The sequence below is a fragment of the Desmodus rotundus genome, chromosome 1 (assembly GCF_022682495.2).
Source record: "Desmodus rotundus isolate HL8 chromosome 1, HLdesRot8A.1, whole genome shotgun sequence".
NCBI lineage: Eukaryota > Metazoa > Chordata > Mammalia > Chiroptera > Phyllostomidae > Desmodus > Desmodus rotundus.
Window position 1 is genome coordinate 205585113 of NC_071387.1, and position 22824 is coordinate 205607936.

At 45.2% G+C, this 22824-nt stretch overlaps 1 protein-coding gene across 7 annotated transcripts; it reads right to left on the bottom strand.

The window, feature by feature from the left end:
- Nucleotides 1-1654: 1654 nt before the first annotated feature.
- On the bottom strand, nt 1655-22626 carry HMGCS1 (3-hydroxy-3-methylglutaryl-CoA synthase 1). Of its 7 annotated transcripts, XM_071219839.1 has the most exons (14): nt 22491-22620; nt 21583-21760; nt 21279-21406; nt 19619-19681; nt 17086-17144; nt 11305-11762; nt 10864-10989; nt 10182-10346; nt 7983-8148; nt 6996-7166; nt 6427-6533; nt 5284-5409; nt 4886-5049; nt 1655-3368 (listed from the first exon to the last, which is right to left on the bottom strand). In XM_071219839.1, the coding sequence occupies exons 6-14, from the start codon at nt 11750-11752 to the stop codon at nt 3279-3281; spliced, it is 1563 nt and encodes a 520-aa protein (XP_071075940.1). In that variant the 5' UTR covers nt 11753-11762; nt 17086-17144; nt 19619-19681; nt 21279-21406; nt 21583-21760; nt 22491-22620; the 3' UTR covers nt 1655-3278. The 7 variants fall into 7 exon arrangements, with proteins under 7 accessions (XP_071075940.1, XP_045060771.1, XP_024427747.1 ...); XM_045204836.2 differs by lacking the exon at nt 21279-21406; XM_024571979.4 differs by lacking the exons at nt 21279-21406; nt 21583-21760.
- Nucleotides 22627-22824: the final 198 nt, after the last annotated feature.

The following is a 22824-nucleotide window of genomic DNA, read 5'->3' on the forward strand; positions in this document are numbered from 1 at the left end:
TATGTGCAGGAATCCAAAGGGAGGGGACATTACAGGTCGCAGGGCAGAGGTCTGAAGTGGGGACCAAGGTTTCTGAAGCGTGGACCAACGGTGCTAAGGCTGGAGTTCACTTGGCACGTTTGAAGTGAAGGCAGGCGGGGTGTGGCACTGGCAGGGTCTGGTCACTCAGCAGGCATCTGAATGCAGAATTGGATGCCCAGGGTGCAAAGTGCTTACTGCAGAGTATGGCCAGCCAGGCAGCCAGCCAGCAGAATGGAAGCCACTCTTGAGCTGGACCCCAAAGGTAACAAGGTCTTGCTAAGGTGTGTTTGAGCTTTTGCAAAACCCATTCAACAACTTTTATTGTTACTTTTTACTGTTGATGCCTGCACAATGATGGAATAGGACAAAGAGCGTTCCTTGTTTTTTACTTATAAACTTTTAAAATGCAAATGCATGTTTTAGATTTACAGGCCAGAGCTCTGATGACACAGGCAGTTCCTTAGGATTGGTTTTCAACATCTCCAGCATCAAATCACTGCCTTTACACTATTTGGGGGCAGGGAGGGTAAGATCACAGGTCATCTACGTTCTCCCACCACCAATTAGGGGGAAAGAAAGAGGAACCTAAGACTCAATGAAGAGCAGTTGCTAGAAATTTTAAAGTATTCACCTTTGTGTCAAGACTACATAGCTCAAAGTCAGTCTTTAGTCTATTGGCCTCCACTTCAGTTTCTTAGGACATTTCAAGCTGCAGACAAGAGACTAGTGTTTCAATTAAGTCAGGAGGATCAAAGGCAGTTGTTTGCTTCTATTTGTTTCATCTCGAGTTAATCTTAGACTTGTTTGTTGCTGTTCACAAAAACAAAACCCTGGAAGGTGGGAAAACAGTTCCATTGAGAAGGGGAAGGACTGTTAAAACCGTATTAATCAGGGTTCTAGAATTTGTGGAAGTGACCTTGGGGAACACTGGCCTTTTTCTGAATGCCCCAGAGAGACAGGGGACTGACCCAGGAAACAAAAGAAATCATGACTAGGTATTAAATCTGGACATGACATGATAGAAATGAGCTAATGATTAGTTTTAGAAAATTAAGTTTAACTCCTAATTCATAGAATCCCAAAAGTTGCTATGACCCTGAGAGATCACATCGTCCAATATTCTCACCAATACAACAATCCTCTGCAAGACCCCCTGGGAGCACCAGAAACATGTAAGCCTGGGGCCTCTCCGCTGGAGGCCCGGGCCCGTAGCGGGCAGTTCTAGGTGGGCTGTAAAATTGCTTTTAATCTTCAGTGGCCAACTTAATCTTAGGTTGTTTTTAGGAAAACAAAGTAACTCTCTCCATAGAAATTCACAGCCAACTTCACACATGCTCATCACCCAGTTTGAGACTGACTTCGTCTGAAGTGTAATAAGTTACCAGTATACATTCCTCCACACGAGAGGGGCAGAGACGGGCAGTTCCGGAGGGCAAGACCACGTGTCCGGTGAGTATTTCTGACTTCAGTGAGTGCCTTATGTCGTGTTTTTGAATGTTTGCTGACTGATGAATGAGTGGATTGGTGAATGAATAAGCTGAAATGACATGAATGCCCATATTTAAGAGTATTAGCTGATTTCTTGCCTAAATGTTAGTTAGTTCAAGAGGAAAAAATACTCGAATAACTGAAATAGTTCTCCAAAACTTTATTCAGAGTTATTCACCTCACTGTTAATAAGATGTCCAGTTAATTCTGTGCCAGTATTACTAGGTCTGCCCATTGCTGGCAACGGACTTTGAGAATATCCATTTTCTGACACCCGAAGGTTACTCTTTTCAAAACATACCAAACTCCCAATACTTGTGAAAGTATTGCATGCACCATTTTCCCAATCTTTAAATCTGAACTTCCATTATTAATCTGTATCAGTGGATGTTAAAATGAAACCATTTTAACAAGTTATGACTGTACAAATCAAAATACCACTAGTTAATATTAAACAAGAGTATTTTATAAACACTACATTACATATTACCTTGCAATCTGAAACATTACATTTCATATTTGTGTAGGTTTAGTTTAGGTAACTGAGACTTCACAGAATTTAACAGCAAATGAAGTTTTAAAAATGTAATTCTGTACATTAGTTCCGACGATCTCTATTTTACAGTCTGTAAGGCTCATGTCCTAGGTCAGCACCAAAAATATCTACAGAACTGTCTAACCAGTCTTCATACCACGTGGTAGTGTTTTTAAGGTGAAAGTCTGAGAAAACGCTTTATAGATCCTACTTCCAGATCTCGAAGTAGAATACTTGTTTTGGCTGATCAAAGTATGTAAAAATATGGGTTTTACCTTTGCACTTTCATTAAACAGATTTTTTTTTAAAGGAAAAAAATACACCATGAATTTAGGTTGTCAGTCTTTTAAGTTGAATTTGTAACACTGAAGCATCAGAAGTAACCTAGCAATGCCTTGCCCCATCCTTCCTTTTTAAAATTTTTAAAAGGCAGCCAGAAAAATGGTTTATTTATTCAAAATAAGGTACAAAGGACTGCAGGGACTGCAGCAGCCACTGTCCTCTTACCCCAGCTCCAGTAACCAACACCGCAGCGCTGCCCAGCCTCATCCAGCACGCACTGACTCAGGGGCGCACCCAGAGCTACGCTCACGGCCCCCCGCGTGCTGTGCGGGCGCCTGCTCAGCGCCAGCATCTCTGCGCAGACGCCCAACGATCCCTCAGGCCTGGGTACGAAGCCGCATTTCTAGAACCAGAGTTACCAGCCCAACTCTTCTCTCTTGAGAATGTACAAAGTCCAGAAAAAGGACATTGGCTTTCAAACAGGGTTTGTGTGTATCACATGTAAAAGCACATTCCTGAACTAGAAACTTTCTTCAAAAACCACAGGTACTTTCAGTAACCTTGTTTGTTCAAAGTATAAAATTCTTACATGTTCAGACAAATTAAAATTGAAGACGAGTACCTCTTTTCTGCCAGAAGCACACGACTCATCGAACCACATTTAAAACTAAGCCTCATGCACACAAGCGGCCAGAGGGGTGGGGACTTTTACAGAGCCCTTAACAGCACCGGCGGACATTGGGCATCGGCCAGACCCCACCAGGAAGCGTATCGGCACACGGAGCAGAGAGACCTCCCCAAGGCCACGGCAGCTTTCTGGGCTCCGTGTCAGTCACATAAAATGTTAAGTAACATGTAATCATTTAATATCGCCCCAGACACCCTGTTCCCAACCATTCCCACACACCCCCACCCCCCAGCCCCCACTGGAGTCTCCCCCACACAGAAGTCCTCAGTGCTCCCCGTTGCTGATGACAGCCGCTTCGGGGTCCGCTGTTGTTCCAGGGAGTCTTGGCACTTTCTTAGCAGGACTTGGAATGTGCTAAAATCAAAGGGAAAATGTTGTCTCAAGGTTTGTTTTTTTTCTTTTTTTTTTTTTGAGTCATGGTGCTAATTGAAGTTTCAATAGAAAAACAGAGAGCACAACTTCGGATAAATGTGAGCTAAATATATATATTCTATATAACTGTTTATAGCAGGAACTAAATATCCATTCTTCACCTGGTGGTGAATTTAGTATATAATTATCCATATAGCAAGAGACGGAGGAAGGCCCCAGGTCCACCAGACACAGTACTTCACTTGCCACACTTTACATTCACCGCTCAAACACTAGAAGCTTGACCTGCTTCCTGATTTGTGTGATAGCAGAAGACTGCATCCACCAAATTTGTGATAAAGTTGGGGCACAGACAAAACGAGAAGCTTTACGGCAACAAAGTCCTCAGTATGGAGCTGGCTCTGATCCTGGTCAAGTCACTTGACAACCTGCAGTCTCATCTCTAGAACGGGAATAATATCATGGACCTCAAGGTAATTTTTATAAGATTAACTTAGAAAATGTAAGTAAAGTACCTAGCCGAAGGGGCACCCAAAGCATAGCTAGTATTGCCACCGCCTGATAGTCCTGGGGGCCGGTTGACACGGCCCAAGAGAAGAGCGGTGAGGGCCTCCACGCCCTGCCCCCGTGGCTCTCTCACGGGGACGCGCCAGACGAGCCTCTCTCTATCAGTCTTCCTTTAAGTCCTGGTGTTACTAAAACCTAGTACTTTCAAAATGCTGATGATTTAAGTGAAGGACTTTATAAAACTGGAAACTGGCACAGCTGGAACCCAACCCTAGAGCCTTGCTCTGAATTTCTCTGCTTTCTGGACACTGATGCAGACTCCGTCCAGGGGGTCTGTATGTTGTGGAGGAGATGAACAAATTCTCACGGACTACTGAAGCCCTGTGGAGGAAAAGGGACTGCACGGCCACTCTGAGAGAGAGCATGCCTCGACCCTTGCTTGGACAGGCTTTTATTGCTTTCTAATAGTATACATCACGGAAGGTTCTCATTCATTATGCTCAGGTTTGCTTTAGGTGATTACTTTTTACAGATAACAAAGGAAAGGATGTTACTGATTACTTCTTACAGATTAACAAGGAAAAAATGTTGCAAATGCAAGGGATAGATAAGAATGACTGGTCTGGTTACATTCCATCTTTGGGAGAATTAGCAGACTTCAGGAAGTTACTTTAAAGAAATGCAGTAAGCATTTGCTGTTTCAACTCAGGGTGAGGGAGTTTTAGCAAAAGCAAGCCTCAAAGCAGCCTAGGTACAATGCAGGCCTGGTTTCCCACAGGAAAGCCGATCTGGGGGTTTGGCTCCTGTGTGCAGACTTGTACCTACGGGTTTTCAGATAGGGCTGGGCTACATTTGCCATTGCCAGGTGGACAGGTTCCCTATAGGACATCCCTAAGTTCCTAATCTCAGTCGGCCCCCTAAGGCCAGGGATCTGGGGGTGGAAAACTTGACCTTGTCAAAGCCCCAGAGTAAACCCAAAGGGCCTGACTTACCTCAGCTGCCGTGCTAGAGTGCACAAGTCCCACTCCTTCGTCCAAAGTGTCGGCACTGGGGGAGGGGCGCCGGGCGTACGTTCTCCTGTGCTTTTCATCCACTCTAACCAGGTACCATGTTCCTTCAAAGAGTGAATCTATTGAACTCTGGGGAATATAGTTGGCTAAAGGAAAGGCAGAGAGTGTGAAAAATTAGTTATAACATACAACTATCTAGTAATAAACTAAAGGAGGTGTATATTTTCATGTAATTTTCATCAACATCAAATTAGGCCTGAATACAGCCTCGGTATGTGGGTGTCTTTATCTTTTATGTAACATGTTAACGTTGTTGTAGCCTTCCAGCAGGCTTTGGGCGTATGTTCGTGTATATTAACAGTTTCATCCAACATTTTTACCCAGGTGATGAGTGTCCTCTCGGAGCTTCATGCTTTCAGCAAAGACAGCTGGTGTCACACAAGTTCTGGAGTCGAGCCTTGATTTAAGATCACATAAACTTGCTGTTATTTTATCAAGAGCAGATCCTAAAATAGTAAGTAATTCCAACGTTACAAGACTAAAAATAGCATGCCCAAAAGCCTAAACAAAATGTTGCCAAATGGGAAAAAAATTCTTATTTGTGTTAGAAATGCTGGCTATTGTTCAGTAAAAAGATGGCATCTCTCTGACACAGCTTCCTACAACCTCTGACTACCCAACTGTCTGGTGTCAGCCCGTGCACAGGTTAGGAAGCAGGCAGGTGGGATTTGAAACTACAAACAACTTGTGTACAGTTTTTGTTTTTGTTTTTTTAAGATTTTATTTATTTGTTTTTAGAGAAAGGGGAAGGGAAGGAGAAAGAGAGGGAGAAAAACATCAATGTGTGGTTGCCTCTCATGTGCACCCCACTGGGGACCTGGCCTGCAACCCAGGAATGTGCCCTGACCGGGAATTGAACTGGTGATCCTTTGGTTCCCAGGCCACACTCAATCCACTGAGCTACACCAGCCAGGGCTGTGTACAGTTTTTAAAGCAACCGAAGTCCACTATCACTTTTTCTCTATGTTTTTGCTTCTACCAGCTCAGAAAAGGCACAAAAGTTTCCTTAAATATGGCCAAGATCACAAAGCTATAAAAACTAGGTAACTTAGATATTAGCGAATAAGAAATGATTCACTCACATGATCAGACCCAATCATTAAACACTCAAAAGCTGCCTGTTAAGCAGATATGCTTCCTATTTCCCTGACTATATGATTAAAACATGAGATAAAAGGAAACTCAAAAACACTGTACCAAAAAGTATCTTTAAACTGGTATTTTTTTCTGACTGGGAAGGGAGGAAAGACGATATTCTCACTCAGACACGGTCCTACCCTTTACCCAGTTACGGCCGATTTGCAGATGAGGAGTGAAAATCGGGCTATGCTGAAAGAGGTAATGGGGGACAGAACGTAGTATCGATCTGCGGGACAGACTCAAGTGCCTGCTGGGGAGCCGGCTGCATCAACCTTTCCACCGCAGGTCCCCAGTTCATTCCTGGTGAGAGCCTCAGTGTTTACCTGGTGTGGCATCTTGCGTGACTCTCAGGGAGTACAGGGTGGCCGCCAAGCCAGAACCGTAGGAGAACACGCCAACCCTCTTTCCCGCCAGCTGCTGGGGTGAGTACCTGCGCAGGGGAAAGTTATCAGGATGGCGAACTGGCCCAACACAACAATGTGCAGGAAGCTACAGGTGGGAATAAAATTCGTCCTGTAGCCTCGGGGGACCGAACCTAAAGCTTTACCCTCACAGGAAGCAGATGGAAGCAAACATTTTCATCTCTTGGGGAATGATGGGACTTATGAAAGCTCTTTCACCGTAACATAAGTTACTTTGTCAACCAGGGATCAATGGTTCAACCGTAGGTCAGGAATAATAAAATCACAAGACCAGTAGCCAGAAAGGCCAGTGTGACATTAAATGCTCTGGAATAACTGCAGCCTCACCCCACAGATCCTTTCAGGTCAATGGGCAATAGGCTGGAGAGCCTGGAAATAACCTATCATCCTGTGACCTGGCACTGCATTTGGCCTTAGGGCTCCAACAGTCCCCACAGGAGGGGAGGCGAGGAGCCGAGACGGGTACTTACTGTGCTAGAACAGAGGCAAGGGAGCCATACACGGATGACGTGTACATATTTCCGTTTAGATTTGACACGAGCAAAGATGCCTTCGTTTTCTGATGGAAGAATTCAGAACTAGCCTTCATGAACGCCTTTTCAACATCTCTATCAAAATAGGTATCTTCTAATTTAACATCTCTGAAAAATTTGTAAAAAAGATAGTTTTAGTGATCAAAGACACCATTTTTATAGTATTAGACAGTGTACCCAACTGATACTCTAACCTGCAAGCGAGCGTCATTCTGTTTTTATGATTCCGTTTGTTAAAAGCCAAGCAGCAGCATGCCAACTGCTACGGAAGACAGCAGTTGCAGACGGATAATCCTTCCCCCCAACTGTTTTATAATCAAGTCAAGACAACTTGATTGTGATGGGTTAATGAACCCACTAAAGCATTGTTGCCACCACACAAAATACACTATTTTAAGTCCATAATGTCTACTTAGAAGATTTATTGTATTGTAGGAATGGAGTCTTAAAAGTGGAGCAGAATTTTATCCGATGAAGAAGGGACACAGGCCAGGAGAAACAATGAGTTTAGCAGGTACAGCATGCTACGGAGCCTTCAAAGTGGAAGGCTGTGGAAGGGACATGGGAGCAGACTTTGATAGTGGCAGGACGCAGGGTGGACCTGGGGCACCGGGGCTGGAGAGGCCGGGAGGGCGGCGAAGAGGCTGTTTAAACGTGGGCACTTGCAGGGAACATTATCATGGTGACGACGGGGAGCTAACAGGAGGAAGCCAGAAAATCTGAGTAGAAATGCCTAAAGAATTCCTGTAGGTGAAAGCCACCACTTCTCTGAGACTCAGTTTCTTCACTGATGACATAAATAGGTTAGACTAGGCTACTCCTAAGATCCTTCTGACTCTCAAATTTCCAGGGCTGTGCAAATCAGAGTTTAACAGATATAAAACGTATTCTCATAAAGAAGGAAAAAAATTCATAACCTCTTACCCAAAGGCTTCCAGGCCACTATAGATACTATTTTTATCTCTGTTCTGGTCGTTTAGGAAGTCATTCAGCATCATCCGAGCTAGAGATTTCTGAACCAGTTTACAGTAGGGGGAGTGGAAGATCACAAAGCTGAAATCATTCAAGGTAAAATCTTTATCAATTCCCTCTGAAAAAGAAATCCAAAAACATTAAGAAACTCATATACGCCACCACCTTTTGAGTTTTTGTTTTTGAAAAGGGCTAGGATGTTTTTATATCTTTGAATCACAACCAAACATACACACTATACAATGAAAACCTCTATGGTTTCAAATGTGTATCAGTAAGAAATCCAGAGAAGGACAGAGATTACTGGTTCTCACAGGTAAGACTCACAAGCCATTAGTGGACTGTATAATCAATTTAGTGAGTCGGGGCCAGTGTTTGTTTTTTATCTTAAATAAGTAGAGGGTTTTCTCTTTAATGTAAGAGTAGAAAATACACTGCACAATCTGCAGCTCGGGTAAGTAATTCGATGACGTTTTTGTTTGAGTTTAGCTCACACGATTGAAAGTGTAGTTTTTACTCTGGGTCCTAATAAAGTTATAAAGCCATGCCCTGGCTGGTGGTTCAGTAGTCTGGAGTGTCATCCCATATACCAAAAGGCTGCGGGTTCCATCCTCAGTTGGGGCTCATACAGGAGGCAACCTATTGATGTCTCTCTCTCACATCGATATTTCTCTCTTTCCCTCCCTTCCTCTCTCTAAAATCAATAAGCGTTATCCTCAGGTGACACATGACGTTAAATAGTACACATTTTACATACTGCAAGGATGCTTCTTATCCAGAGCCACTAGGTTTCTGAACATCGGGGTTTTAATTCTCTCTCACAACCTGTACACAGCAAAGGTGGACTACGGGGAAAGCCCACTTTATATGATACTGTGTGTTTTCATAGCACTGATTCAAACATTGTACTTCTCTGTACCTCAGAACTTTTTCAGCTGAGCCAGCTTCATTCTGGAAAAGATATGTTGTATCCAGAAGAACTAAGCAACTACATCTATTTTTTAACCTAGTCAAAATACATCAATGAACTTTAGGCAGTCTTTACTTGGCCAGAGAGCAGTGCTTGAATCCCTGAAGCTGCGTGCTGTGTTCTACTGAAGTTCTGACTGTCAGAATGCTGTTTTGTAGACACCACGCCACGATGTGACTGTCTCGACGTCTGCGATCAAGTTACACTGGGAAGCATGACACTCTTGAGTGGTCATCAAAGGCACAGACTGTTTGCTGTTCAATCAAGCGTCCTAAAGCATGCACCCAATGTTACATTATGCTTCGTCTAAAAAGCTATGTGGCAGATTTTTGAAAAGTATTAAAAATATATATCACTGAGGGGGCGCGAGGGGAGTGATGAACTTTCTCAGGGTTAAAAATGGAGATAACGATGACATTATAAAAGCAAACATGGGGACTTCTGGTGAAGATGGAGGTTTGGGTAGACATGCTTCGCCTCCTTGAGCAGCCATAGAGAGAATTACAAGTAGATCTCAAAAGAAATTAACACCCAGAACTGTCAGAAAATCGAGCTGTTTGGGAAGTCCGACAACCAAGGATTTAAAGCCACATTCATCCAGACATGTAGGAGGGGCGGAGTCACAGAGATGGGAGGAGTGGCCTGGAGATGCGAGGTGTGGTGCAGGGAGGCGGCAGTGGAACAGATGATTCCACATTCAGATGTGGTGGCTAAAAATCAGAAGGGATAGTTTGGGAGCAAGCAATCCCAGCCCCGGGCTGAGCTGCACAGCCCAGGGTTCCAGCACTGGGAAGATAAATCCCCATAACTTCTGGCTGTAAAAACCAGTGGGGGTTGGGGCAGTGGAGGAAGCTGCCATATTTTCAGGAGACTTGGCTTAAAGGGCCTACATGGTCTTAGAACGTATGTAAATCCACCCACTCTGAGATTCAACACCACGGCCACAGCTGGAAGGGCGCCAGTCGCATATGGGAAGTGGGTAAAGTCACTGGAAATGGAGCAGGTGCCTGGCAAACCTCTAGAAGCCAGGCAGCTGCACTGTCCCCTCTCTAAGCCACTCCCCTCCAGAGGAAGAAATAAAGGACACTAACGAAGGATGCCCACACAGCAGGTTCTCACTGAAGACACCTAGCAATTCGTCCTCCCCAGAGACCAAGCCAAGGAAAATCGGCAAAACCCACCTTTCTGCCACTGGGCCCGGATCTTTTTGCGGTAGACGGAGTAGCAGCGGTCTAGTGCACTGAGGTAGCACTGGATGGAGAGTTTCCCATCTACCACGGGATATTCCGAAAGCATGTCTGGCTTGTAAAAGTCATAGGCATGTTGCATGTGTGTCCCACGAAGTCCTATTAGAACCAAAAAGGCAGATGTCCATGGATTTCTGCTTCTTGATGTCTGCAGGTTAGTAAGCATTATCGAGGGCCTTCCCTAACCAGTCACCTCTGGCCACGTGCAGTATAAACATCACAAGGTGGGGCCAATACGCAACTGGAAAGCAACGACCACGGCCATAACCGGCCTAAGATGCCTTGGATGCACATGTTCGCGTAAGTTTCACAACCTAACTGGGAGACCACAGTTGTCTACTGGACTGAAAACAAGCTTGCCAGTGACAACGTGCCCACACGTAAGTGACTCCTTTCAGTGACTACTCAGACCCACTCTCCTCGGTAAAATGGGGATGACGTCACTCTCAGACGACTGCTATGAACGCTCAATATGATCATGCACATGAAGCGCTTAGCAGGGCGTCCTGCACTGAATGAATACGCAGTTAGCACTAGCTTCTATTTCAAATTCCTCAGCATATTACGCTACAACAAAACAAAGCCAAAACAAAAACCAACTTTCCCAAACACTCACCTCGGTCAAAAATTAAAGGCGCGTTGGGCCCAATGAGCAGAGCAACGGCCCCGACTCCACCTGTCGGTCTAGCGTTTCCTGTGGCATACACAGCAATGTCCCCTGCAACCACCAGGGCATACCGTCCTGAAAAACAGCATGAGCACAAAAGAAGGTGATCCATACTGCAAATATTATACACGGGCACTGAAGAGCTACATTTTCCCCAGGATACGCTTTCCAACTTCGGTAAAGAAAGAAAATGTTTGACTAAATTTGGTAAGATAATTACCCTCCATGATAAAGACAACCAATTCATAACTCAGGAAAGCTGAAAGTCATAGCTATCCTCCTGCATGTATTCCAACAAGCCTACGTGGTAGTGTTTGCATACAGCGATAACTGAAAGGTCATCTGGGCCCATTTGTCCTCCAGGAGTGTTTCCTTGGAACAGAGACATACCATCCCACGAGCTGGACTCGATCCAGTTCACAGCGTTGAAGATGGCGGCGGTGCCGCCGTAGCAGGCGTTCATGGTGTCTATCCCTTCTATATCCGTGTTCCCAGACTCCTCGAAGAGCTGCATCAGGTTAGTCTTCACCGACTTCGCCTTGTCGATGATTGTCTCTGTTCCTACTTCCAGCCGCCCGATGCAGTCATAGGAAAGGTTATTCCTCTCCATCAGATTCTGAACCACAGTCATGCAGAGAGAGTTGATATCTTCTCTATCTGTGCAGAAGCCCATCTTGGCCTGGCCCAAGCCAATAGTATACTTTCCAGCATCTACACCATCATATTTTTCCAGCTCTGTTTGATCAACATATTGAGAAGGAAAATAGATCTCCAGGGCAACAATTCCCACATCTTTTGGCCAGCAGGCTTCTGCATTCAAAGGAAGTGACCCAGGCATGGTGAAAGAGCTTTAGAAAGAAAAACAGAAAAATATTGTTTTGTTATAAATTGTCAAGTTCAAACTTGAGAAATTGACATTAAGAGTTCAACTATCACCTAAAATATTAGTTTACTTCCTAAGTTTAGTATGTTTTCTCAGGGCAGTCAAATTTAAGTATGTGGAAGTAGCAACTATAGCAAGAATACTATTATTTAAAATTATCATCTTTCAGAAAGGCTTGCACTGTATTCAGAACTAGACAGGTTTATAGATTTACAATATGATTATTAGAAGTAAAGGAAGCTCAAGTAAGATTCTTCCGTGTTATACAGAACTGTAAGATGAAATACAATGGCAATTTAGTAATACAGCCCACAAATCCAAAGTACCTGATGTATTTCTGGCCACCCAAAGTTTAAATAAGTCAGTCAGTCCTTCATTACAGATACATTGGTTATTCACAGCTGCTGACTTTACAAACTGGTAGATCAAACAGCACTGCATTCTCCATTAATCTAAACAGTCCCAGCAAGTAGAAAAGCCACACTGCAGAAGTCTACCAGTCTATGCAAGCCCATCTACACACAGCCTGACACGTGATCCTGTCCTTCCAAGGAAACCCTCCACTCAGAAACCCAAACAATTACAACTGTATGCAGAGACAAGTTCCAGAACCTATCACAGGGTCAAATGGCAATATTCTATACTTTCTACAGCTAGTGTGTAGGTAATAAATGATCGTAAAACACAAGGTGTCACTTAGCTTCTAAATTAGGGGGAAAATCTGATTAAATTTGAAAATCGGTAATTCAAACATTATTAGTATGGCAACTAACTCTTAGATAACACCTCTGAAAACCACCCCTTCTCTTTTTAAAAGGGCACCAAAAAGCTGGATACACTGTCAATACTTAGAGTTGTGTCTTTGATATACTTACTAACAGTAAAAAAAAAAAAAAAAAAAAGTGCTAGCCACTCAAGACCATTGCTGCGTGCTTATGGGCAAGCCACATAAACTATCAGAGCCTCAATTTCTTCAGAGGTTGTATTGTATTGACTAGGAAAACAGAAACTATTCTATATACTTCAAACTGAGGGACTTTAATACGGGAAATGGTTGCAAGCTTGTAGGCCAAGCCACAGGAGCAAAGGGACAGTGGTTATTCAGACCCTGTGAGCCCCCGTTCCTCCTGGAGCTGCTGGAGCCACCAGCACCAGCCCCTCTGCCACGGAGCTAGACCCAGAGACCCAGGCCAGGCTGCTGCCACCCACGAGGACACAGGGGCCCTCTTTCCTCCTCCTGATCTCACTGGAGCACTGCCACCAGGGGTCTCACAGAGCCCAGCTGGCACAGGGGGCGGAGAAATGTAGGTGTCAGGCTTTGAGGGGTGGCACAGTCCTTATTTTTAGAGAAAAACTTCTTTCCGTATCTAACCTCTACAACTCAATTTCCTTTTTAGGTACCCCATCATAGGATGGGGCTGCTGAAGGGGCAGATTCTCAGCTCCTCCACGACATACAGGTCCTGGCTTATGAGAGTTACCTGGTCAAACTGCCTCACTAACCTTCCACGGCATTTGCCAACTCACCACTAATTTGACCCCTGAAAATGGAAAGTCAGCTCCTGTACCTGTGTCGTTCGTCCTCTGCCAGTCTGCAAACTCTGGAATGGTATTAGGTAAAATGAAGTTACAGACTAGTGCCTCGGTGAGTTAGCTGTTGCAATCTTGAGAGAACACCCAAAGTAGAAAGGGGGTCCTTAAATCATGATATCTACCCTTAGCCCATTAAGTCATCGAATTATGTGTATATTAAAACCTAAAAAATAATCACCTTAAGTATAATCACATAACCTAAGTTAAAGGCCTTAAGGGGTATCTGTTGAATCTTCTTTCTAAATATTTTTTAGAAATATTCATATTTTTTTCATCCAACCAAGCAATGACGATACATTCCACGCCAAAGATCAGGGGAAGTTTCAGAGCAGAGGGCCCGTGCCCTCTCAAGCAGTCCCTGTCTGGTGGGATAGTGAGATTCAACAGTAAGACACAACAGACTCAGTCACATCACGGTCGGAGAATCACGTAGCCCAGCTGGTGGCGGGGGCAGCGGGAGGAAAGGCTGCCCGGTTTCTGCTGCCGACTGGAGACTCAGGAATGAGGAGGCGCAATCAGTAAAGCGCTGCAGAAGCCAAGGGTGGTGGAAGATCTTCGACAAGGGGGACAGCAGACACGCAGGCACCCTTCCGAGGGACCATAAAACGTGTCACTAGTTTGTTGACGTGAAGTGTGAGGCCCAGGGAGTAGATCAGAGAGTTAACAGGTCTACCTGATGACCGACCAGGTCACAAGGGCTCTGGCCTGCTGACATGGGGGTGTCAGCGTTATCATGGAGACACTGAGACGCCATCAGAGAACTGAAAGCAGGAATAACGTGGTCATATTTAGTGTTCGGATGAGTGTTTGTCCAATTCTAGAATCAAGTCCGTGGATGACAGACAACACACTTTTTAATCTAAAGACCAGAAAAGATCAGACTGTACGGCACAGGGTAACTGTAAGAATGTTTTCATGAAGTTTTTGTTTCAGTTACGCACACACATGTAAGTGTGCTTCTTACTGAGGGCCACTGTTTTTACAGGCACTGGTGCCGTGTAGAAAATGGACTTGAGTTGGGAAGCTGATACAGCAGTCCAGACAGGACCCAGGTCACGAACCAGAGCGTGGCCCACAGAGCCTAAGGGGTGAAGAAGAAACAGCTTCTGAAAACAGGGAAGAAACAAAGAACCGGCAAAATTGTGACTGACCAGACGTAGGAAATGTTCAGGATGACTCCCAGGCGTGTCGCCTCTCCTGTTTTGGCTTGGGAGGCTCACTGTTAGACCCTCTAAGTGAACAGAGAGCGAGAAGCAAGTCTCCACCTTGTTCTGCCTTTCTCCTCGCCCACGCAAACACGTCAATCTATCATCTAAACTTTGCTACACTGAAGTTGAAATGAAGATATAAAGGACTACGTAATATGTCACTAGGCAGATTCTAAGTTTAGAGAAAAATAAAAATAAGATTAAGTCTTCTGCACAGTCCACAGAAAAGAGCTCTACAACTAGTGTTTTAAAAAAAAAATCCAGTCCTGGGTTTCAGCACCAAAGAAATCAATGACCAGTCCATATACTTAGAAGAGGAACCCTTCCTACTGGCTACCTTCTATGTCACCAGCACAGAGGCAGGAGGATTAACCACCTTCCCAGCCTGTCCCACAAGGCTCCCCTTCAGAATCTTTTCAACTCTCCCGTCTGAGCTAAACACGCCGGAGACAGTGTCATCTCCCCTGCCCGGCCCAGTGGCTTGCAGTGCTTTTGGACATAAAATGGACAGGGTTATGTGACCTTCTGAAGGTATGAACAACTTTATAACAAGCCATTAATGCCAGGTTTTAATGCCAGAATTAATCTGTATGTACCTTATTTATGGTAATTGACTAGCTCTGATTCTTGAATTATGGCACTTACAAAATAAGCTGTTATTCTTGAACTTCCCAGAGGCTAAATGAGTGACTTATTTCATTCGGAAAACAAATGTGGCTTAACTAAAACAACCCCACACATCAGGTTCAATCGTGACTCTGCTCTTGGTATGGAACACACCCTTTACATTGTCCAACTCAGTCAACATTGCTCATTCTCTTGGCTAAGTTTTCATTATACTCTTGGTAAAAAGCCATCTAATGTGAAATAGTTAGATTTTGGTTAAAATTCAGGAAGAGTAAGATTAAGAAGGGAAAGAGGAAAAATACAGGGCAGTAACTGGCTTCCATGGCATTTCAAACAACAAAAAGTTTGATATGCTTCTAGTCTGTAATATTTATCTTTAACTCTCTTATCGAGTGTATGGTCTTAGGTTGTCTTCTCAAATGGTCTCTGAAGTAGGCCAGTTACGAATTAGAAAAAGAGGGAAAAAAAGCCTAGCTAAAGATCTCAGATGTTCACGTTATATCTGCCCTTAGCCCATAAGTCACTGAATTATGTGTATATTAAAACCTAAACAATAAGCACCTTCAGTATAATCACATAATCTCAGAGAATGGGATATTTCTGATTAATTCACTATTCTGTATCTATCACAAAAACTTTTAAAACAGAATACAGTTTTAAAATCCAACAGTTTAAAAAATTACCTGTATATTCTTTTAACCTTTTGCTGATAAAAAGGTACTTCATTATTTTTCAGGGCATTGAACTCATAATAATAAAGTAGAAAAGTCTAAGCAGGACAATGGGGACTCTGTTTTTATAATAAAACATGTCAATGTCTCTAAAGAGGAGGGCAGAGGTACACTTTTACCACAATTCTGTAAACCTTTCAAAGCTGTCTTCCAACAAGAATGTACCAACAGAAGACTCTAGTCTGCTCTAAAGTGAAGGCTCAGCCCTTCCGGCAGACAAAAGGAGCTCCAGGTCTTATTTCCTAAGAGGACACAGTAGGGGCCAATACGATCCACTGAGAACTTAAAATCTGTGCATGAAGGAGAACTGGGACAGACAGGGAGATCAGCCTAGGACACTGATGCCAGGGCAGCCCCCACCTAGCCCAGCAGCTGGGGAAGGGAGGGACTTCAGCATCCACCCCGGGGCGACTGTTACCAGCCTCCTCAGTGAGCCCTCCGCCTGCACTCTCTCCTGCACTCAGCTAGTCTTTCCAAAATGCACACCTGACTACTGTCAAGATGCTACTGGAAACCTTGTCAAGTTTCTCTATTATGTAGGGTCAGCCTCTCTGCACCAGACTAAAAGCTTCCGGAGAGCAGGAGCTGTGTCTTGTTCATCTTTGTGTCCCGGGAAACCACTCCAGCATTTGGCTTATGGCAGAAGCTGAATGTTGAATAAACGAATTTCTACTAGCCCTCTGAAGTCAGTAACAATCGTGGGAAATTGTAACACTGAAGTGCGAACACACACAAAAGCAGAATCGCACGTGAGTAGTCAGATCATTGCTTCAAACACACTGACAATCATTGTGGAACCTCACATAATGGTGAAACTCCATCCGCAGCCCAGCTACAATCATCTGAGGATGTAATCTAAAAAGTGCTGCGGGCACGCATGCTTCCCTCTGCTTTTCCTGACTACACAATATGCATGGTTATAGTTTATTACCTTGTGAGTGAGCACTAATTTGTAAAATCAGTGCTAGGTTTTAACCATTAGTCAACTAAGCACAAAATCAGACGGGCTCCCGTATTTAAAGCTGGGTGTTACCCCTACAGGGCCTGCGGGAGTAGGTGCTGGTCAGAGTGGCTGTTTGCCCTGGGGGGAAAGTCAAACTCCCCCTTCCACTCAGAGGAACACCCCTTACCTGTGTGAGGGACAATGAACTTCAGTCTCCAGGTCTGTCAGTGTTTCCTCCTTCAGGCACTAGAAATTTCAAATGAGAACTGTTTAAAGTCATAAATGACCACACAGAGTCAAATTATGGCTTCAATTCAAAGTGAGTTAAAATAAACATTTCCTGGTCCAATTACATTATGTACTACAGAAATTGACTTTGCTTAGAAAAAACAGTCCTTAAAGCTTAAAAATGAAACTTTTTCCCCTTTATTTTATTAGCTCTTACAGGGGTAGGTTTAATCCCGCTAATGAACTGACATAATTCCGTGTGCAGGCTTTCAAGCAAGTCTGATGCTGGGAGAGCTGTAGTCTTCTTTACTAAATTTGGGTTTTCAAGAATTGGGAGAAAGGGCCCTGGCTGGTGTGGCTCAGTGGATTGAGTGCTAGCCTGTGAACCAAAGAGTCACTGGTTCAATTCCCAGTCAGGGCACGTGCCTGGATTGTGGGCCAGGTCCCCAGTAGGGGGTACGCAAGAGGCAACCACACATTGATGTTTCTCTCCCTCTCTTTCTCCTTCCCTTCCCCTCTGTCTAAAAATAAATAAATAAAACTCTCTAAAAAGAGAGAAAGGAATATAGGTAAGTTGTACTGGGCTAGCAAATTTCTGGAGTAAAGAGACTTTACACATTCAAGAGCTTGCTCAGCACTTAGGAGTTTGTGGCTTTAACAATAATTTGTGCCTCATTGAGCCCCAATTCCCTCATCCGTAAAATGGAGCTAATACCTGCCTCCCCCAGCTCACTGTGGGGATGGTTGAGAAGACAAAATATGTGAATGATGCTTTGTAACAGAAAGGACCAATACAAAATTTTCTGTGTTGAGAGATACATCAACTTGTTGTCCCACTTATTTATGCATTCATCAGCTGATTCTTGTTTATGTGCCCTGGTCGGGATTGAACCCGCAGCCTTGGCATATCTGGGCAATGCTTTAACTCAGCTACCCAGCCAAGGCCAAATGGACCAATACATTGACTATTATCTTAGTTCTCAGTATTTTTCAAACAAAATGCTGTCTCCCTAGCAAGACGTAATTATCTTCATTTATTTACTCTTATGTTCGTAGTTTTCAACTCAACCACCTTCACCCTCTACAGCCTCTTGGAGTGATTTCCCCCTTAGTCCTTGTATTAAAAAGACCAGCATTTGCTAGATCAAAAGAAACACCGAGCTTTATCAATGTTTAAAGTATGTGGCAACCTGCAGCATTTTCTATAGCCCCCCTGTTGCGCAGGATTGTTACCTGAGACAACAGTTCTGATGTTTAACAGGAACAGTTTCCTTTGTGCTAATTACTGGCCAATTTGGCACTGGCCCAGGGACTACAATGAGATGCTGGTTTAGTTAAAGCTTTACTTCCTTTATATCGTTACATGATTTAAGAGCTCTTTACAGACTTACCACCTTTTATTCATTAAGTTTACCCTCACCTCCCAAAATAAATAAACCCTGAGTTTTACAAGTAAAAATAAGACTACTACATTCCAAAAAACCCTCTTTGACTAAAGCATTAAATACACACTTTGAAAAAAATAAAATACTTTTTGTTCTTTATTATCTCAAGTGACACTTTCGTTATCTGCAAATTAAGCAGACCACAGAGACCAGTTCTCACTGGTGGGGAAAAACACCATTCCCTTTACATGTTGAGACTATTTCAGTAACAGTAATATTTCTTCTTGGAGCCATGTATGTATATGCATTTGACACTATTTATGCCAAGGAAGGTTCCCGCGCACTGCCAATTCACCCTCTTTCACTATTGATTATTTTAATTGGGGAAGGAGGAGTGCATTTGAGATTTTGCTCCCCAGTGTACGTCCGTCGTTAGTTTGGCTCAAATAAACTTATAAAAATTCAAAAAATAACAAACATAAACGCAGGAAGGTTGGGGGAGGGGAAAGGGAAGAGAGGAGGGAGAAGGGGAGGGAGAGAAAGAGGAGGGGGAGAGAGCAGGCACTAGGGCAAAGAGAGAATGAAAAGCGAGTCCCTGAGGGCTGCTGTGCTCCTCAGGCTGCTGGGGAAAGGGGCCTGGAGAACAAGTGGAGGCAGTAACGCCACTCTGGGGGACAGCAATGGGAAGGGATTAGCCTCCCCGTCCTCTTCCGCTCCGGTTGGACCTGGACGGGCTCTCTACTCCGACTACACCATCAACGCCAAGCAAGCCTCCAGCACGCCAGCTTATTTCCCGCAGAAGGTGTTCTCAGAGCACGTGCCAGAGCGGAGCAGCGCGGGACAGGACGCAGTTACAGAATCACGAGCCACTGGGCAGGTTGCTACAGCGCAAGTTCCGGGATTCCTGAGACGCAATGAGTTTGGCAAAGGTGAAAACTTAAGAATGTCGGGACTGCCCAGGGCCAGCCAGGCTCCTGCGCGGCAGCTCTCCGCCCCACAGGTGCTCTGTGCTCCTCCTCTGGCTCTCCCTTAGCCTGGACTCAAGCAGGTAGGCAGAGAAGTTCATCCAGTACACATCTTGGTACAAGGTAAACTATAAGCAGTTACCTGGTGATCTTTTTCACTATTACAGGAGAGAAATCCAGGACACAGAATAAGCTGCCTTTCCACCTTAGGAGCAAGGAGGCAAAACCACTGTTAAGAAAGCCTTGCCAACACTGTACACGCTGCTGGTCTAGTTCTCTAAGCACAAAACATGGATTTCCCTGCCTACCCCCCTCTCCCCTCTGCCCCCCCCCCCCCGTTACTGCTCTATTTATCAGAGATTCTATTCATATTTCAAGACCCTCTTGTAAGCTACCTCTTCCAGGAAGATCTCCTAGTTTTCTAACCAGGGCCCTGCACTCCTACAGCAGGCTCATCATCCACACCTGTCTTTATATTCTGCTCTGAAAAGAAAACTATGCACGATCTATCCACGCTGGGTTCCTAGACTCCTGTGGGGAGAGGGACTGTATTTTGATTCTTTTGAAAGCCCTTTGAGACCCTGGAGACCTCAACTGCCGTTTTTTAAGCGCCTGCATGTGGAGTTCTAACAACTAGGGAACAGACCTGGGAGATGCAAGTACTTGCAGCAGCCCTCACCGGTACGCTCTTTTTGCTACCATTTTTAAGAAAGGCTGTAGCACCAGTGTCCAGAAAACCGCCTTTCTACTGTTGTTGTTCAAAGCAAGTAATAGGTTTCAACTGTTCCCAGATCCTAACCTGAAAAATGTAAGGAGTTGAAACAGAACCAGAAGAGACTATTTGTGGTTCTTACAATCATTTCCACATGCACACATCCCCACCCACAAACCCCACAAAAACTAAGACTGGGAGTTTGAGAGAGGAGCTTGTCCTCTGCTGCTCTAACTACACTCAGTCGGGACACAGCTAGTGAGCATCATCACGTGCCAAGCGTTCGGGTGAACGCATTATTAAGAACTGGGTCCTACCATGCTTCCATTAGGCTGGGTAACATGTTGCCCAACTTTTTTAACCTATACCACCTTCTTGAGAAACAAAAATACCACACCTTCTATAATTGGTTTTTTGTAACCCAATATAAAATTATGAGACTTTATATTCATACCTAAATGAAATTAAATAGATTCTGATATATATACCAACAAGCTTCTCCACCCACAACCAACTCTATCTCCCCACATTCCGTTCCACTGGATTATGATTTTAAATCATTCTAGGATACCCAGGAAACACATTATATTGATATCAGGGTTTTGCATTTCCTGTGAGGAAAGCTGTCTAAGTTCTTGATCAAAAATTCTCAAAATCGATCCCAGTTAAGAGAAACCAGATGTAAAAGCATTTTGGAGGAATACTTAAGTAAACAAGATCAAAAACAAGGTCCAGAATTAGCCTAACAGATGACGTGGCCTTCTATGGCTTCACACGTAACATCTGTGTAACTCTCCCCATTGGAAACACCTTCTGAGAACTGGAGCTACGGACTAAAGTAGAATCAAACTGAACTAGAATTGTAAATCGGGCAAACGTACAAACTAACAGAGAAACCTACAAAGGATAGACACAAAGAAAAGAATGTCTTCCTCCCCTCCCATAAGACATGCTATTCCTGCTCTTCTTATCCATAGAAAAACAAGTGAAAATTTTTAAAAAGTTTTGACAAAAGAACACAAACTTCTTAGATGTCTCAAGCTACAAGGAAACATTTGGCACAGACACTTGTTAAGGGCTTTCAGCCTGCCTTCTCGCACAATCTGTGCAATAGAAGTCCACGCTCTATCTCAGAAGAAACAATCTGTCAGCTATATGAGCACTTCCATTTGTCATAATTGGGTCATCTTTCTTGCCATCCTTTTTCCTGATTCATCCCTGAAACAGAGCAAATGTTACTCAGCAGCGGCGCAACACACCACCGTGCCGCAGCAGCTCGGGGAGAGCATCGGGAGGGAAGGGCTGCAGCAGAGGTGAGCATCCAAAGGAGCCCGAGAAGCCCTAAGACCAAGGCCACAGGGCAAGCATGACACGCAGGGGCAACCTCACATTACCTGTGGTCCAATCCTTCCTCTACCGTGGCTCTGAGCAACCCTCTCTCGACCGCTGGTCAAGGCAGGACATACGTTTTTTCAGAGACTCCATATACTTGGTTTTGAAATGTCCTATTGTGTGAAGGCTCGTGGGTGCCTGCTCACTAAATCATCCTAGCAGGTCAGGCTAGTCCTGGAGCTGTTAGCAGGAGGGAGGTACAGGATTTCAGAACACCGCGAAACCTTTTTTCTTTTTTTTAAATAGGCATAAAAATATGGAGGCGGGAAGGTGGGGGAGGCAGGAATCTGTGATATCTGAGGCAAGCACAGTCAGAGCAGTCAAGAGCACAAGTACTCGGCCAGGCTAGGTTGCGGTTGTGATGCTTCCCTGCACCTGCACCAGGAAGTCGGGCTGCCCACCTTCCTTCCACCCTTCCCCTCCGTCAAAGGTGCCAGGAAGACACACCCCCTGCACTTACCACCTGAGCGTGATCTTCCCCATCCTTCCGCGTCCACCTTTATTTATCCCAGGCTCCGGAACGCCCCAGGGGCCCGGCTCCTTTCTCGCCCCTCCTGATGCCCTCAGGCCCCATCCCCTCGGTGGTCACGGCCACTGTCCTGGCATCGCCAGCTCCCGGCTGACTGAGTCACTAGAACCGTAACCTTCACCGCCCTTTCGCTTTCTCCCCTCCGCCGCTCTCCAGCCCGCACCAGGGTCCCGGCCCCTCCTCCCTCCAGGTCCCGGAAGGGAGCCCCGCACGGACCAGACTCTCGGCGGGCCGCCCCCCGAGGCCAGGTCCCCCTCTGCCCTGAGCCGGACCGATCCCGAGCTCCTTCGGGCCTAGTCAAGGGCACCGCCTCCACCCGGCCATCAGCCCGCCCGCGGGCCCTCGGCAGCTCAGCGCCGGTCCCCCTCGCGGGGTACTCACCCTAAGGTGTCCAGGCGGCGGCACAAGAAAAGAAGAAAGCCACGAAGGCGCAGGGTGCGGTGCCTGCCCCCGCCACCAGCTTTATAGCCGTCCAGCCTCCCGACTCCGGCACCGCCGGGAGGCGGTGGAAGGCGAGCCAGAGGCTCGAGCAGCCAATCGTGTCCAGCAGACTAGCCCAGCAGTGCCCGCCCCGCAGCCCGGCTTCTACCAATCAGAAGGAAGATGGAGGCGGGAGCTCGCTAAATTTTTGCCTCCTGGCTGGAAGGGCGGGAGGAGGGGCGGTGTCGAAGTCTGAGGGCAGAGGAAGTGGGGTGAGAGAGTGACGTCAAGTGGC